We start from the raw sequence: 17,248 nt of genomic DNA on the forward strand, positions 1-17,248 counted from the left end.
GAATAGATGAGGAGTAAATGCTCAGTCAGGGGTGAACATGTGAAGTAACTCCATCATCATGAGAACATGAGCAGTTTCATGTGGATAAACAGTAAAACAATTAAAGCAAATCTACTGTTAGAAAGAGATGATGACCATGAAGGAGCCGGCGTTACTGCGTGTGCTGTTACGACAGTTGTTGAGTGAATATAGAGTTTACAGGGACAAACCACTGAAGGACACATCAAATATTCCTTAATTAATGTCTCTGAGTAGGCTACTGGTTACTTACTTAGATTAATGTGTGCGTGTGAGTGTGTGTGTGTGTGTGTGTGTGTGTGTGTGTGTGCGTGTGTGTGTGCGTGTGTGTGTGTGTGTGTGTGTGTGTGTGTGTGTGCGTGTGTGTGTGTGTGTGAATAATCCTCCGCTTTATAAACACTGCTGTGATGTTTCTGACAGCTCTGAGACTGAACTGAGTATTTTTAGCATCTCTGTGGAGGAAAAGAGGAAACTGCGGAGGTGAATCTGCAGGAGAGAGGAGACAGGTGACACACACTCACACACACACACACACACACACACACGCACACACACACACACACACACACACATCTTGGTAAATGTTGTTTTTCAAACTGAAGAACTCCAGGATTCAGGAGGGTCTGATCAGTACAGCACACACATCACAACCATCCTACAACAACCGCATGAAGCCCTTCAGCTGCAGCGCACGCTCAGACACCAGCATGAGTCTGCCTTCAGTTCAGTCTGAGTGTGTTTCTGCTGCTGTATGAGACTGTGACGTTTGTTTCTGCTGCACACACACACACACACACACACACACACACACACACACACACACACTGAAGAAGAGCTTAAACTGTTAAAAATAACCTGAGCTTTACTGCGCTGCTGCGGTCACTGACTCCTGCTGTTTCCCCTGAAGAGGATTAGAGATTCCCTCGACTGCTTCAGTCTGATCTGACGACAACACACACACACACACACACACACACACACAGACACATATATTCACATACAGTCAGGTCCATTAATATTGGGATACAGACACAGTTCAGAAGTGCCGACTGTCAGCTTTCATCTGAGGGTATTTACATCTAAATCAGGTGACCGCTGTAGGAATTACAACAGTTTACGTATGTGCCTCCCACTTGTTAAGGGTCCAAAAGTAATTGGACAGTTGGCTTCTGAGCTGTTCTCATGGCCAGGTGTGTGTTATTCCCTCATTATCCCACACACACTCGCAGATAAAAGCTCCAGAGTTCATCTCAAGTGTGTTATTTGCATTTGGAATCTGCTACTGTCAACTCTGAAGATGAGATCCAACGAGCTGTCACTACCAGTGAAGCAAGCCATCATCAGGCTGAAAACAACAGAACAAACCCGTCAGAGAGAGAGCAGAAACATCAGGCGTGGACAAAACAACTGGAATAGGCATGGGCCTCAGTCTCAGACGGTATGATAACCTTGGATAAGAACACGATGGTCTCATGGTCTCGTGATATTGTGATCACTGCTCTAAAATAAGGGCTTTTAAAATGTCTGAGTAAAACTACAATTACTTATCCCCCATTGAACACGCTGTCTTTATTTAAGGAAACGTTTATAATATTTTGGAGCAGTACACACGTCTGGCGAAATAATTACAATAAATGATTGACTTTTGCTCTCTTCAGTGGTGTCAAAAACACAGATTTATTTACTACACATAAAAACATTAAACCCTACATATACTGTAGGGACGGTATGACAGAACATTTTAGAGCTTTTAAAATCTTCATATTTCCAAACTGCTGTAAACCTTGAAACGGGTTATCGTGCCATGCCTAGTTGGGAACATTCCTAAAGAGAAAGAACACAGCAGTGAGCTCAGCAGCACCAAAAGACCTGGAAGACCACGGAAACAACTGTGGTGGACGAATGAAGAATTCTTTCCCTGATGAAGAAAACACCCTTCACAACAGTTGGCCAGATCAAGATCACTCTCCAGGAGGCGGGCGTGTGTGTGTGTGTGTGTGTGTGTGTGTGTGTGTGTGTCAGAGTCAACAATCAGGAGAAGGCTGTGAATACAGAGGGTTCACCACAAGATGTAAACCATTGGTGATCCTCAAAAACCAGAAGGCCGGATTAGAGTCCTAAAGAAGCCTTCACAGTGCTGGAACAACATCCTCTGGACGGAATCAAGATCAACTTGTACCCGTGTGATGAGAAGAGAAGCCTCGCATAGCAAAATTTATCTGGCCCAGCTCTGGCCCACACAATCAGATTTTGCTTGGCCCACACACTGCAGTGAATTACGGTACATGACTGGACCAAGTCTGGCTTCCAGAAAAGGGCCAAACATGGGTCATATCTGGGCCAATCTCAGTCAAGTTAATAACCCAGAACTGGGCCAGATCTGTTGGTGGGTCATGACTGCAATTAAATTGCTGACCCATGAAGCATTGCGCTTTAGGCACGCTATGGACATGCTTTTTCTCAAAGTGACTTGAATCTTTTTCTTGATTTAAATATTATTTAAATGCATTTTAAAAGTGGGTCAAGATATACCAAACCTATGTGGCCCACATAGACATTTTTAACAAATACTACAAATACCACATTAGACATCTGGCCCATGTCTTGTGTGCTGCCGCTTCTGTTAAACCCGGGCCATGTGTGACCCACATGCTGTATGCCAGTGCCAGATGAAAGCCTGCTGTGCCAGCTTCATGCTAAATCCGGGCCAGATTGCTTTGGTACCTGGGGAGTGTGGTGGGAAGAGCGTGGCCTGAACACCCAGAAAGGGGGGAGAGCGAGTGGAGACACCGGCGGCTGGTCAGTAGCCCAATCAGAAATAATTACAGACAGAGAACCAGCAGGACTGAAGCCCAGCGTCTGCTGATGTCTCTGCGCTCCAGACTTCAGGCTGTAATCAACTGCAGAGGATTTGCAACCAAGTATTAAACAGTGACAGTTTGATTTATTATTATTCTGTCCCATTATTATTGGACCCTTAACAAGTGGGAGGCACATATGCAGACTGCGGTAATTCCTACAGCGTTCACCTGATGTGATGTAAACAGCCTCAATAAGCTGACAGTCTGCAGGTAAACACATCTTGATCCTTTCATTTCAGATCTGTTGTGTTGGTGTGTAGAGCCACAAATGATGGACCTGTGTGCGTGTGTGTGTGTGTGTGTGTGTGTGTGTGTGTGTGTGTGTGTGTGTGTGTGTGTGTGTGTGCAGTGACTGTGAACGTGTTTGTAATTAGTAAGGATTTAATAGAGATTAGCTCACTTCAATCTGACAAATGAGACCAGAACCACTACACACAACAAACACACACACACACACACACACACACACACACACACACACACACACACACACACACCTTGATGCTCAGTTTACTACAGTATGACGTATCACCATCAGACTCAGCAGTGTGACACACACACACACATGCACAGTTCTGCTGGTGGTAAACACACACACACACACACACCCTGAGCTCATACTGAAGACATGTCACACAGACGTATTGTTGGAGTTTTGTTTTGATCAGAGCTGAACACGATATGTGTGTGTGTGTGTGTGTGTGTGTGTGCTCAGGAACAGTGTGTGGGATGCTCAGAGCTGCAGAAATGCACTGTTCTTTCTGGAGGAGCACAGATAGAGACGGGGCCGAGGGGTGATGTGGAGGCACACACACACACACACACACACGCACACACCCACACACACACACACACACACACCGGCTGGCTGTGTGTGAATCAGTCTGCAGCCAAACACTGACAGACAGCAGGATTGATGGAGGATATAAATAGCAGCACCTACATAAGCTCACAGCAGAGCCTGTGACAGACGAGTGCAGCATCAGCATCAGCACAACACACACACACACACACACATGCATAGACACACCAACACACATACACAAACAAACACTAACACACTCTCACACACACACTGAAATTAGTGTAGTGGAGGAACATTTATGGCACACACACACACACACACACACACACACACACACACACACACACACACACACACACGCGCACACGCGCACACACACACACACACACACACACCACGCACACGCGCACACACACACACACACACACACACACACACACACACACACACACACACACACACACACACAGAGTTTGATATGAGAGCTGCTTTTATTGTTTAATGCTGGTGAATGTGCAGGAATGATCAGAAGGTAACAGTAAAGCACTGACTGACTGTAAACACACACAGATGAAGCTCAAAGGCACAGGAGACGCTTCCAGAACACACACACACACACACACACACACTCATGTTTCCAGTTGTGTCCGTCTAAGAGATGAGCGAGATCTTCAGTCTTCAGACTCATGAGGAGCTAAAGCCACTGGAAGAGTGTCTGCGCAGCGGCCAGAGAAATGAAACCTGGAGACAAACACACATCATCTTCATCATCATCATCCTCAAACTGGTATGAAGCATGTAATGCAGTGTGTTGTGAGTGAACTCCCCCTTTAATGCTGCAGGAGTGATGTTTAATGAGCTGACCTGTATCTCGGTGTGTTCCCTGTAGGACGAGTGTTGAATTCAGCCACTGGAACACCGCGGGACGCCACCTGAGGACCAAACATGGCTGCTGGATACACCACGGCTGCGGTGCCCACCTGCGGACACACACACACACACACACCTCAGATCAGCAGCGCTCACACTCACTCTGCATCTACATTACTGACGCACCGATCGCAGTCTTCTGGCCCATTCCTAATGTCATGACGTCAGAGCATGGCTAATGGACAGACGGCTGCTTCTCACTCAGGGCTGCTGTTTATGCTAATGAGGGAGTGATGGGCACTAGTGGGCGGGGCTTTCCCCCTCACACACAAGGGGAGAATGTCAATCAAAGTGTGTCTGATTAGAACAAACTAGTTCATGATGACCATTAGAGGCTGGAGATTCACACACACGTACGCACGCACGCACGCACACACACACACACGCACATACGCACACGCACATACGCACACACGCACACACGCATTAAATTCTCCAGCTGTTATGTCTCTAGCTGTTATGTTGGAACAATGGTTTCGTGACAGAATCACTGAACTATGTTAGCAGTGAAGGGACGTGCGATCTTCATTAGCTAACGCTAGTTTTGGGAAACCCCCCCCAGGCGATCATGCTAACACTGGAGCATCAGCACGCTCAGACACTGACCACCAGGCACAGATCACAGGTCTCCAGCTCCTTCTCCACTTTAGTGAGGATGTGTGAGTCCAGCGTCTCCCCAAACCAGACCACATGCGGCCTCAGGAGCCCATCACACGCCTTCTGCTCACACCTGCAGACAGCACACACACATTAGCACACGCTAACACTCACTGACGTAATTAGCATCTCAGATGGAAACACAGCTCCTGACTGACTGACTGACACTCACCTGGGCAGATCTCGCACAGGTATGAGCGCATCGGGAACGCCAGGATCGGGAGAGCTGAGGGAGAATGAGGACACACACACACACACACACACACAGCAGTCATTATGAGCCTCATTCCCACTGAAACACCAGCACACTCCAGGCAGAGTAACTCACTCAGGACACCAACACACAGGGTTGCCAAGTCCAAGAAAATCCATCCCAATGCATACCTGGCAAGATTGGGATGTGAAAGTAAGGGATAGCAAAGTCAATCCCGCTGTTTTATATTCATTTCATAGGCGGTGTCTCAATATGTGTTCTTCAGCGGTCTCGCGTCCTCGTGTAACATCATCATCATCATCAGCTGCCATCAGTTCCGATACTCAAGAGCAGAGGACGCGTGAAACTGCCCGGAGGTGTTCTTGATATGGAGGACGCACCGATGCAGACGTGAGCACCGGTCTCGCTCTAGAAGACCCAGAAGACACTGCACTGGAGGCGGGAAGCGCAGCGCTTTATTTATTATTAAAGTTCAGAGATATCACTGATTTACATCTGGAGATTCTCTACATGAAACAGTGAATATAAACATCACCACATCTTAATAGAGGAATGACCACAGTGAGGGTGTTTACGTGCTGAAATCTCTATGAACTCAGTTTAGTTTGGACTGTGCAGCGTGTATTTATCATGTGTTTATGCAGAGTATCTATTGTGAAAGGTGGAACACAATGAGTCGCTGTATAGATGCTGTAATGATTAAATCATTTTACATTAATAAACACGTGAGAGTCATGTGACCATCAGGAAGAACGCCGCATCTCATTCCTCACAGGACGCGTTCGCTGTTCTCGTGGTCTCCTGAGTTCGTTGTTCAGAGAACACCTGGCAAGACCGCTCTCCACAAGAACACAAGTCCGTTCTCTGGCGAGGGCGTCCCCTGGTGGCTCGGCGGTCTGGGTTGTGTATAGGGAGGATCGGCTCGCTAATGTTTATTGCCGCGCTTCATAGAAAGATTGAAAATATGGGAGGGATACGGGAAAAGCGGGAGGGATGACAGGTGTGACTACTCAAAACACACACAGCAGACATGAACATCAGACCATCCATCATTACTCTCTCCCTCTCTCACCCTTTCCCCTGCAGTGATGGGCACACGGGGCTCCTGTGATTGGCCTCCACATTCCCACAGCTCAAACACCTGGTCTGAAACACATTACCTGCAGACACACACACACACACACACACACACACACACACACACACACACACACACACACACACAAGAATCTGAGACTTGAGCAAGAATACACTCAATCTGGCAACCGAGACATGAAGAGAGGTAAGGCATGTGTATATATATATATATGTGTGTGTGTGTGTGTGTGTGTGTGTGTGTGTGTGTGTGTGTGTGTGTGTGTGTGTGTCAGTGTTGTTTGTGGATGTGTGTCTGAGAGTGCGTATGTGATCGTGCAATGTGTTTGAGAGTGTGTGTGTGTGTGTGTGTGTGTGTGTGTGTGTGTGTGTAATTACGTGGTGTGTGTGTGTTTGTGTAATTATGTGGTGTGTGTGTCTGTTTGAATGTGATGCAGGGTGTGCATGTGTGATGATGCAGTGTGTATGTGTGTGTGTCTGTGTGTGTGTGCGTGTGATTATGTGCTGTGTGTGTATGTGTGATGATGCAGTGTGTGTGTTTGAGTGACGATGAAGTGTGTGTGTGTGTGTGTGTGTGTGTGTGATTATGTGCTGTGTGTGTGTATGTGTGATGATGCAGTGTGTGTGTGTGTGTGTGTGTGTGTGTGTGTGTGTGTGTGTGTGTGTGTGTGTGTGTGATTATGTGCTGTGTGTGTGTATGTGTGATGATGCGGTGTGTATGTGTGTGTGTGTGTGTGTGTGTGTGTGTGTGTGTGTGTGTGTGCGTGTGATTATGTGCTGTGTGTGTGTATGTGTGATGATGCAGTGTGTGTGTGTGTGTGTGTGTGTGTGTGTGTTCTGACCGTGGACCTCCAGCAGGTGTGTGGACCCAGCGCGTCGGTGCAGCTCGTCGATGTTCTGTGTGATGACGACGAGCGAACGCTTCTGTCTGCGCAGACGCTCCTCACAATCCGCGATGGCCCGGTGAGCAGCACTCGCGCGCGCACGCAGAGCCAACTCTCTGCGGTAGTGATAAAACTCCCACACACGGCTGGTGTGACGAGAGAAACACTGTGGCGTCGCCAGATCCTGACACACACACACACACACACACACACACACACACACACACACACACACACACACACACACACACACACACACAGAGAGATAGAGACATGAACACAGACATATACACACACATACCTGTATTTACACACATATAGACACACAAATCTTTGTACATATCTGTGCATTTGTGTGTGTGTGTCAATGAGTGTGAGAGTATGTATGTGTATTATATATGTGTGTGTGTGTGTGTGTGTGTGTGTGTGTGTGAGAGACCTGTGTTTTCCAGGTCCTCCAGCGCCCCTCAGCTCCTCTAATGCTGGGTATGCCGCTCTCCGCACTCACTCCTGCGCCGGTGATGATGGCGATGTGCCGCGCCTTGGAGAAAAACCTCACGAAACTCTGCCATATCTGCACACACACACACACACACACACACACACACACACACACACACACACACACACACCACAGTGATTGCTTTATTTAAGACTAAACATCAATAAAGAACTGAAACATGAGGAGAGGGCGGGGCATAGGGTAGCTCCTCCCCTTTAAAAACAGCCAATAGCGTGTTGTTTTTCTCACAGCTCAGCTTATACTTCAGTTTCTCATCAAATCTTCTGACCAATTAGATGCTGTCTAGTGTATGACATGCCCCACCCCTTTTTTCTCATTGGCTGTTCATTTGATGCGCCTGAGCTCAAACACTCCCACTGGCAGAGCTGTGAGAAAACAACACGCTATTGGCTGCTTTTTTAAAAGGGGAGGAGCTACTCTATGCCCCACCCCTCTTCATATTTTAGATTCTGTCAAACATCCAATAGGAGATGCACATATCAGAGCTCTTCACAGGACCTTTAAAATAAGCTGAATTAACATGTAATTAGCATAAACAGCCGAATAATGAGCTCAGCACTAACACTGTGTGTGTGTGTGCGTGTGTGTGTGTTTGCGTGTGTGTGTGTGTGTGTGTGTACACATGTCCTGTCCCTCACCTGAGTGTGTGCGGATGAGTTGATTGACAGCTGTCCATCTTCCGCTGTGTGCTGCTGCCTTCCACATGTGTGTGTTCATGAGCTCTGACCTGACACACACACACACACACACACACACACATCAGTGTGTTTATACAATTCAGGATTCAATTTACAATGCACACACACACACACACACACACACACAAAGAAATATGAAAAATCACACACATACACAAAATCACTCTCTCTTACACACACAGAGAGAGAGAGAGAGAAACACACACACACACACACACAGAGAGAGAGAGAGAGAGAGAAACACACACACACACACACACACACACACACACACACACACACACACACACAGAGAGAGAGAGAGAGAGAGAAACACACACACACACACACACACACACACACACACACACACACACACACACAGAGAGAGAGAGAGAGAAACACACACACACACACACACACACAGAGAGAGAGAGAGAGAGAGAAACACACACACACACACACACACACACACACACACAGAGAGAGAGAGAGAGAAACACACACAAGCATAAAACATACACACACACATAAAGAAACACACCCAACACACTTTCACTCACACACACGCGCGCGTGATCAAGCCTCCTCCGCTAACAGCGCTTCAGTGAGCTCCGGTGTGTGTTTGTCAGCTCCGCGGACTCTCGGTAACCGCAGCTATACCCGTCTATAAGTAGGAGCGGTTATAACGCGTCATACCTGCACTCAGGAGACTGGAGTTTCTGTGAACTGCGCTTTCCAGCAGGAGTGGTTCATAAACATGTCGTAAACCATGTAAACATGTCGCAAAGCACGTCGGTTTCTATGGTGATGTGGACGGCAGACTGTGCTCTTTAGCGGCAAATAACGACACTGCAACACGAGTGTGTTCCTGTATGATCCCGGACTCATCATGGGGTGTGGAGCTAATCCTCTGCCAAAACACTCTGAATTTGAGTTGTGTTGATTATAATTTAATAAAAGTGAATATTTTACGCCATTAAAATGTTTATAATTTGAGTTTCTTCACTTCAGTATTGAACATCTGAAGTTTAACACAACTCAATATTTTAAGTCAGATTTATGAAGACGTATTTTCAGACTGCAGTTGTTCTCGGTTCTGAGTTCATGGATTCCAGATATTGGGTTTGTAAAAATACAGTTTGAGGAAGAAATTCAGAACATTAAATTCAGGAAGAGGTCAGGGGTCATCGCCAGGGAAGAGTAGATGATCACCGAAAAGTCAAACTAATCACCTCTGCACCTCTGCCAACGGAGCTGTCAGTGCTTTAGGGAGGAGCTATCAGTGCTTTAGGGAGGAGCTATCAGTGCTTTAGGGAGGAGCTATCAGTGCTTTAGGGAGGAGCTATCAGTGCTTTAGGGAGGAGCTATCAGTGCTTTAGGGAGGGGCTATCAGTGCTTTAGGGAGGAGCTATCAGTGCTTTAGGGAGGAGCTGTCAGTGCTTTAGGGAGGAGCTATCAGTGCTTTAGGGAGGGGCTATCAGTGCTTTAGGGAGGAGCTATCAGTGCTTTAGGGAGGGGCTATCAGTGCTTTAGGGAGGAGCTATCAGTGCTTTAGGGAGGAGCTGTCAGTGCTTTAGGGAGGAGCTATCAGTGCTTTAGGGAGGAGCTATCAGTGCTTTAGGGAGGAGCTGTCAGTGCTTTAGGGAGGAGCTATCAGTGCTTTAGGGAGGAGCTGTCAGTGCTTTAGGGAGGAGCTATCAGTGCTTTAGGGAGGAGCTGTCAGTGCTTTAGGGAGGAGTTATCAGTGCTTTAGGGAGGGGCTATCAGTGCTTTAGGGAGGGGCTATCAGTGCTTTAGGGAGGGGCTATCAGTGCTTTAGGGAGGAGCTATCAGTGCTTTAGGGAGGAGCTGTCAGTGCTTTAGGGAGGAGCTATCAGTGCTTTAGGGAGGAGCTATCAGTGCTTTAGGGAGGAGCTATCAGTGCTTTAGGGAGGAGCTGTCAGTGCTTTAGGGAGGAGCTATCAGTGCTTTAGGGAGGAGCTATCAGTGCTTTAGGGAGGGGCTATCAGTGCTTTAGGGAGGGGCTTTCAGATGATGATTATTAAAAAGATTTTAAAAAATATTATATGTAACATGTCTAGATGTAAAGATGTCTGTGAGAGAGAGGGAGAAAATAAAGTGTGTGATAGAATAAGAGTGTGTGAGTGAGAGAGGGAGAGGGATAGAGCTCTGTGTGTGAGTGAGAGAGAGAGCAGCAGCGCCTCCTGCAGGTGTGTCCTCCTCGTCTCCTGCTCCTCCTCTCGCTGCAGCTCCTTCATCAGAGTCTCCTCCAGCACAGAGCAGCAGATGGAGGCGGATGGAGGATGAGGAGCAGCGCAGAGCCGTGCGGAGAGCCCCGTACCCCAGACACAGCGGCAGAACCTGCAGCCTGCGCACAGGTAAACACACACACACTCACACTCACACACACACACACTCACACACAGGAGCGGCTGCTGATGCTGAGGATGCAGTGTGAAGCGGCTCCTGCAGCTCCAGCATCTCCTGTTGTCATGGCGACTCTCCATCATTTTCAGCTGAGTCAGCAGAACACGCGCTCAGCTGTACTAGTCTACTATACACACACACACACACACACACACACACATGTGTGTATCAGTTTCTGTGCATGTGCATGTATTAGTGTGTGTATATGTCAAAGTGTGTGGGCATGTGAGTGTGTATATGTGTGTATAATTATATATATAAGTGTGTGTGTGTGTAGCTGTAGCTCATGATGCTGCAGGAGAGTCAGGGCAGATGTGAAATTTGTGCTGTGGTGCAGGTGTGTCAGTCTGGAGTCACACACACACACACACACACACACACACACACACACACACACACAAACACACACACCCTGCACTCTGCGGGATCAGCTCAACATACTGTCAGCACACACACACACACACACACACACACACGCACACACTCCATGAGCGTAATGTATTGTATACTGTAAAAGCCGCTGTATCATACGCCTCCCCAATAAGTGACCCTCACTGTGAACACGTGGCAAAATGTGAATGTGAAAGTCCCCATTAGGTGTGATTTTTAAGCGTTTTGAATTATGAGGACACAAGACCTGTGCTCATAAACCACCCTAACATTGTCAAACCAGCATCATACTCATGTCAATATACACATTTGTGTCCTTGTAAACCAGATAAACCAGTACACAGAGAACACACACACACACACACACACACACACACACACACTCAGCACAGTAATATAATATGCAGAACCACAGATACACAGCTGTATCCCTTCTAGACTGCTCCCTGTCACTGTACCCAGCAGGGGGCGGTAGAGTTATGCTGGATTCACAACAAATGCAGAATTAAGTATTCGCATGAGTACATCACACACAGGCAAACACCACAAATCACAGCCTACACCCTTATTAGGGCACTATTTAAGGGAGCAGCCATGTCTAGAGGTGTCTGAAACCATAGTGGACATTCTGAAGAGCACTCAATTCAATCCCACAATGCACTGCAATGGCGAGACGCACTCTCAACAGACTGACCGTGTCTAGAGCACAAGGCTCTTGTAGATCATAAACATTCATTCATTCATTTTCCTTCGGCTTAGTCCCTTATTTATCAGCGGAATGAACCACCAACTATTCCAGCATATGTTTAACGCAGCGGATGCCCTTCCAGCTGCAGCCCAGTAATGGGAAACACCCATACACACTCATTCTCTCTCTCACACACACTCATACACTACAGCCAGTGTAGTTGATCAGTTCCCCTATAGTGCATGTGTTTGGACTGTGGGGGAAACCGGAGCACCCGGAGGAAACCCACACCAACACGGGGAGAACATGCAAACTCCACACAGAAACACCAACTGACCCAGCCGAGACTCAAACCAGCGACCTTCTTGCTGTGAGGCCACAGTGTGACACCACTAAGCCACTATGTCGCCACTGATATTATATTATATTATATTATATTATTAATAATTTTATTTTAATCTGCAAAGCTTTAATTGTGATTTTCTCAATATATTGAATTTTTTGAAGCCTTAGATTCCAGACACTCGCCTTATTTGTGTCTCAGGCAAATATTCTCCAGTCCTATTAAACTACACATCAGTGGAAAGCTTATATATCCTGTTAGTGTATAAGTCTCAGTTTTGGACTGGTTGTTTTGGTCATCCTGGGTCAAAAAAAGCTGATGAATATTGAACTAAATGTAGGCGGAGCTTGATTCTGTTCATTGGGATTTGATTGTATGATAGTGGCTTGCTATTGGTGGATCTCATGTGAGTGACAGGCTGACCCCGCCCTCGAGCCTAATAAACCTCAACACTCTCAGACAGAACGGTATGAAAGCATTTGAGTGCATATAGAGGGAAATCAATCTGTAAGGCACGCCACAGATAAGAGGTAATGAGCTGGAGAAATGATCAGCATCAATGATAGACGGATCAATACATGTGCAGTCCTGCTCCAGTGCACTCTACAAGCTGCTGTTATAATAACACAAGCATGCAAGAACATTTAATAATGAATATGTTCTGCAAATGTGACAAATTCGACCAAAAAAACCCCAAACGTATTACTGCTGGATGACACTAGGTGGTGCTGTCGACCCATTTGCACAACATTAACACGAGGCTTATTAAAGACTTGTTTTGTGCTACTTATTCTAACAGAAATACACTTCTCCTCCATGGAAGCGCTGTTTCTGAGTCCTACACTGTGGTTTTCAGCAGGATGATCAGATATTGTTGCTTGTTGCCATGGGAACCGTGTTGAATGTGGATTTCGACTGTCTGTCTGCCATGACAGAATCTAATTGCACATATGAATTAAGAACAGTGACTATAATATTAGAGAACTGTATATTAGCATCCAGAGTGATGCATGGTAGCGTTCTGTTTATGGTTAGCGTGCTGCAGTTGTGTCATCTGTCCCTTTAAATGTTTGTGCTCTGCAAAGCAGGATGGATTCTGGTGGACTGGCTTTGTTGTGTTTGTGGATGCTAATGTTGTGTGTTCTTCCTCTGTTTACTTCATTGTTCTTGTTGCTTCATTGTTTCAAGGGTTACTTAAGGGTTAGATGATTGTGTTCACCTGTGTCTTGTTTGGTTGCTCATTTAGTCATGTATTTAAGCCCTCGGTCTGCCTTTTGTCTTTACTGTGTGAAGCTGTTGTGTTGATACTCATCTTCTGGATTATCTTTGCTTTTGTGGATGAAATGAATCTGCTATTTGTTTATGTATGCAAATAAGCCCTTTTTAAAGGAATGTTTATACTAGATTGCGACCAACTTATCAGACAGTAAGTGATGTGAAAATTAATCATTAAAACCTGTCTAGAAGTAATCAATGGCTCAGAGCTCTATCTCAGCTGGCCAATCAGAGCTCTGCGTGCTTTTGGGGAGGAGGGGCTTACAGAAACAGACAAGTTTATTAGTGAAATGACCATGAAAAGGAAGGAGATCCATTACAGCAAACATTCAGGACTCCAGGACAGCCCTATCGCATCACTTATGAGGACTTACTGAACACATGTCAGTGATGATGGCCAAAAGCACTGTATTATGTGTGCCAGTCATGCAGTGGCAATTAATAATAATAATAATTAATCTGTTGTGGCTGTTCTACAGTTGCTATGGCAACACAACAACTATATCAATTAATCTGTTGTGGGGATTCTACAGTTGCTATGGTAACACAACAACTGTATCAATTAATCTGTTGTGGGGATTCTACAGTTGCTATGGCAACACGGCAACTATAGTAATTAATCTGTTGTAGGGATTCTACAGTTGCTATGGTAACACAACAACTATATTAATATAAACAAAGGACCTGTAGTTATCTACATCTATAGGGTGTACTATAATACAATACACCACAGTTACTGTAGTCAGAATAAAGCACACTACAGTATTTATTAGAGTTCATTATACTGTAGCATTAATCAACACAGAGGCACTATAATATTCTATATAGGCTACAGTATAATAGACGTGACCACAGTGTGCTTCAGAAACACTACAGTATGTACTGTAGTATTAGTGGTAAAGGCAGTGTTTGATGTGCTTCAGTGGTGCTGCTGTGGACTGTCCTGATTACAGCTCTTCCTCCGTATCTCACAACTCAATTACAGAAAGAGCTTCAGTCAGAGTTATGCAACAGAAGCAGATTAGCACAGACGGACACGAGCGCTCCGCACATTCATCTCACAGCCTGCGGAGAAGGGAATTAACTAGTGTCCACTGATGAGGGTGCTTATCATTCATGGTGTGCTACACGTGTCTCCTGATGTAACCCTCAGCTGCTGTGTGCTGCTGTCTACATAGGGTGTGTACTGACAAGACCACAGTCATCATCAGAGTTAGAGAATTTCTTTCTTCGCTGATATTTTGGTTACATGCACTCATAACCAGACAGGACAGAGCTCAGACAGGTGAGGAACAAGTGGAGGATGAGGAAATGATGACAGAACTGACACTTTGGGTTGACCTGTCCCCTTATTAAACTGTGTGACTGAAATCTGTTGTGCTGTGCGCTCTACAAAACACTGGGTATACGGAACTCAGTGTTGGGTCAAATATGGACAAACCCAACTTTGTGTTGCTGTTTTCAATTAGATTTTACTCATCCTTTTTTAAACGCAACATTGGGTTAATAAATTTAGGTTTTGTAAATACTTTAGTTTTCACTATAGTTAACTGTGGCATTTAGTAGAATAATTTACCTACAGTTAACATACTCTAATACACCCTGCTGTAGAATACTACAGTATTGGGTTATAATACTGTAGTTGGTGTGTTACCATAGCAACTGTAGAATCACCACAACAGATCAATTACTGTAGTTGTGTTACCATAGCAACTGTAGAATCAGCACAACAGATCGATTACTGTAGTTGTTGTGTTACCATAGCAACTGTAGAATCACCACAACAGATCAATTACTGTAGTTGTTGTTACCATAGCAACTGTAGAATCACCACAACAGATCAATTACTGTAGTTTGTTGTTACCATAGCAACTGTAGAATCACCACAACAGATCAATTACTGTAGTTGTTGTGTTACCATAGCAACGGTAGAAGCACCACAACAGATCAGTTACTGTAGTTGTGTTACCATAGCAACTGTAGAATCACCACAACAGATCAATTACTGTAGTTGTGTTACCATAGCAACTGTAGAATCGCCACAACAGATCAATTACTGTAGTTGTTGTGTTACCATAGCAACGGTAGAAGCACCACAACAGATCAGTTACTGTAGTTGTGTTACCATAGCAACTGTAGAATCACCACAACAGATCAGTTACTGTAGTTGTGTTACCATAGCAACTGTAGAATCACCACAACAGATCAATTACTGTAGTTGTTGTTACCATAGCAACTGTAGAATCACCACAACAGATCAATTACTGTAGTTGTTGTGTTACCATAGCAACGGTAGAAGCACCACAACAGATCAGTTACTGTAGTTGTGTTACCATAGCAACTGTAGAATCACCACAACAGATCAATTACTGTAGTTGTGTTACCATAGCAACTGTAGAATCACCACAACAGATCAATTACTGTAGTTGTTGTGTCACCATAGCAACGGTAGAAGCACCACAACAGATCAATTACTGTAGTTGTTGTGTTACCATAGCAACGGTAGAAGCACCACAACAGATCAGTTACTGTAGTTGTGTTACCATAGCAACTGTAGAATCACCACAACAGATCAATTACTGTAGTTGTGTTACCATAGCAACTGTAGAATCGCCACAACAGATCAATTACTGTAGTTGTTGTGTCACCATAGCAACGGTAGAAGCACCACAACTGATCAATTACTATAGTTGTTGTGTTTCCATAGCAACTGTAGAATTCTTCAAAAAAACGAAGATGACGGAGTAATGTTAGTCTGGCTATTATAGTGAGTTTGGAATGATCTGATTGGCTCTCTAATGATTACAGATGAGAGACCAGTCGCGATCAATCATATCACTGCTCCTCTCCAACATTAGTTTGTCAATCTTCACTTTGTGCAAAGTTAAATCAAAACCTAAAGTCTACAGCAGTATTTATTAGAGTTGACTATAGTTAATACTACAGCATGCAGAAGTGAGTTATACACTTGTCTACAATAATCTTCAAAAACACTATAGTATAAATGATTCTACTGTAGTCTGTGTACATGTGGGCCATCACATTAACATTAGTTTGTAATGCTGGAGTTTGATTATTCACCTGTCGTGGTGAAATTATCAGGTGTGATTTACATGCAGAAATCAGTTTTCGAGTGACTTTTCAGTATTTTCTGAGCAGAAACTTCTCAGAATCTTTCCTGATGATGAAGATGATGATGATGACTAGTGTTTTCTGTCAGCATGAGTGAACAACAGCACTGTACTGAGATCAGGGTTTATATGAAAACACAATCAGACATTACTATCGTCAACACTTTATCCCTGCACAGAAATAATAACTAGAGCTGTTTATTTAGAGTTAATCCTGCGTCGCAGTGGCGTCACGGCTGTCCGTCGCGCTCCTGAAGTTCAACTGTTTGTCCACAAGGGGCGCGAGCACCAGCACGCGCAATGCGCATCTCCGCCGGCTGAAGACAG

At 45.2% G+C, this 17,248-nt stretch overlaps 1 protein-coding gene across 1 annotated transcript; it reads right to left on the reverse strand.

The window, feature by feature from the left end:
• Positions 1–4,156: 4,156 nt before the first annotated feature.
• LOC130239033 (NAD-dependent protein deacylase sirtuin-5, mitochondrial) lies at positions 4,157–9,426 on the reverse strand. The gene is given in 10 exon segments (XM_056470178.1): positions 4,157–4,425; positions 4,549–4,664; positions 5,221–5,344; positions 5,444–5,497; positions 6,558–6,645; positions 7,423–7,648; positions 7,904–8,014; positions 8,016–8,038; positions 8,626–8,714; positions 9,228–9,426. Coding segments are annotated over 9 exon segments (891 nt in total). The 5' UTR covers positions 8,705–8,714; positions 9,228–9,426; the 3' UTR covers positions 4,157–4,355.
• Between the last annotated feature and the right edge of the window lie 7,822 nt (positions 9,427–17,248).

This window comes from Danio aesculapii, chromosome 2 (genome assembly GCF_903798145.1).
Source record: "Danio aesculapii chromosome 2, fDanAes4.1, whole genome shotgun sequence".
In the NCBI taxonomy this organism is placed as follows: domain Eukaryota; kingdom Metazoa; phylum Chordata; class Actinopteri; order Cypriniformes; family Danionidae; genus Danio; species Danio aesculapii.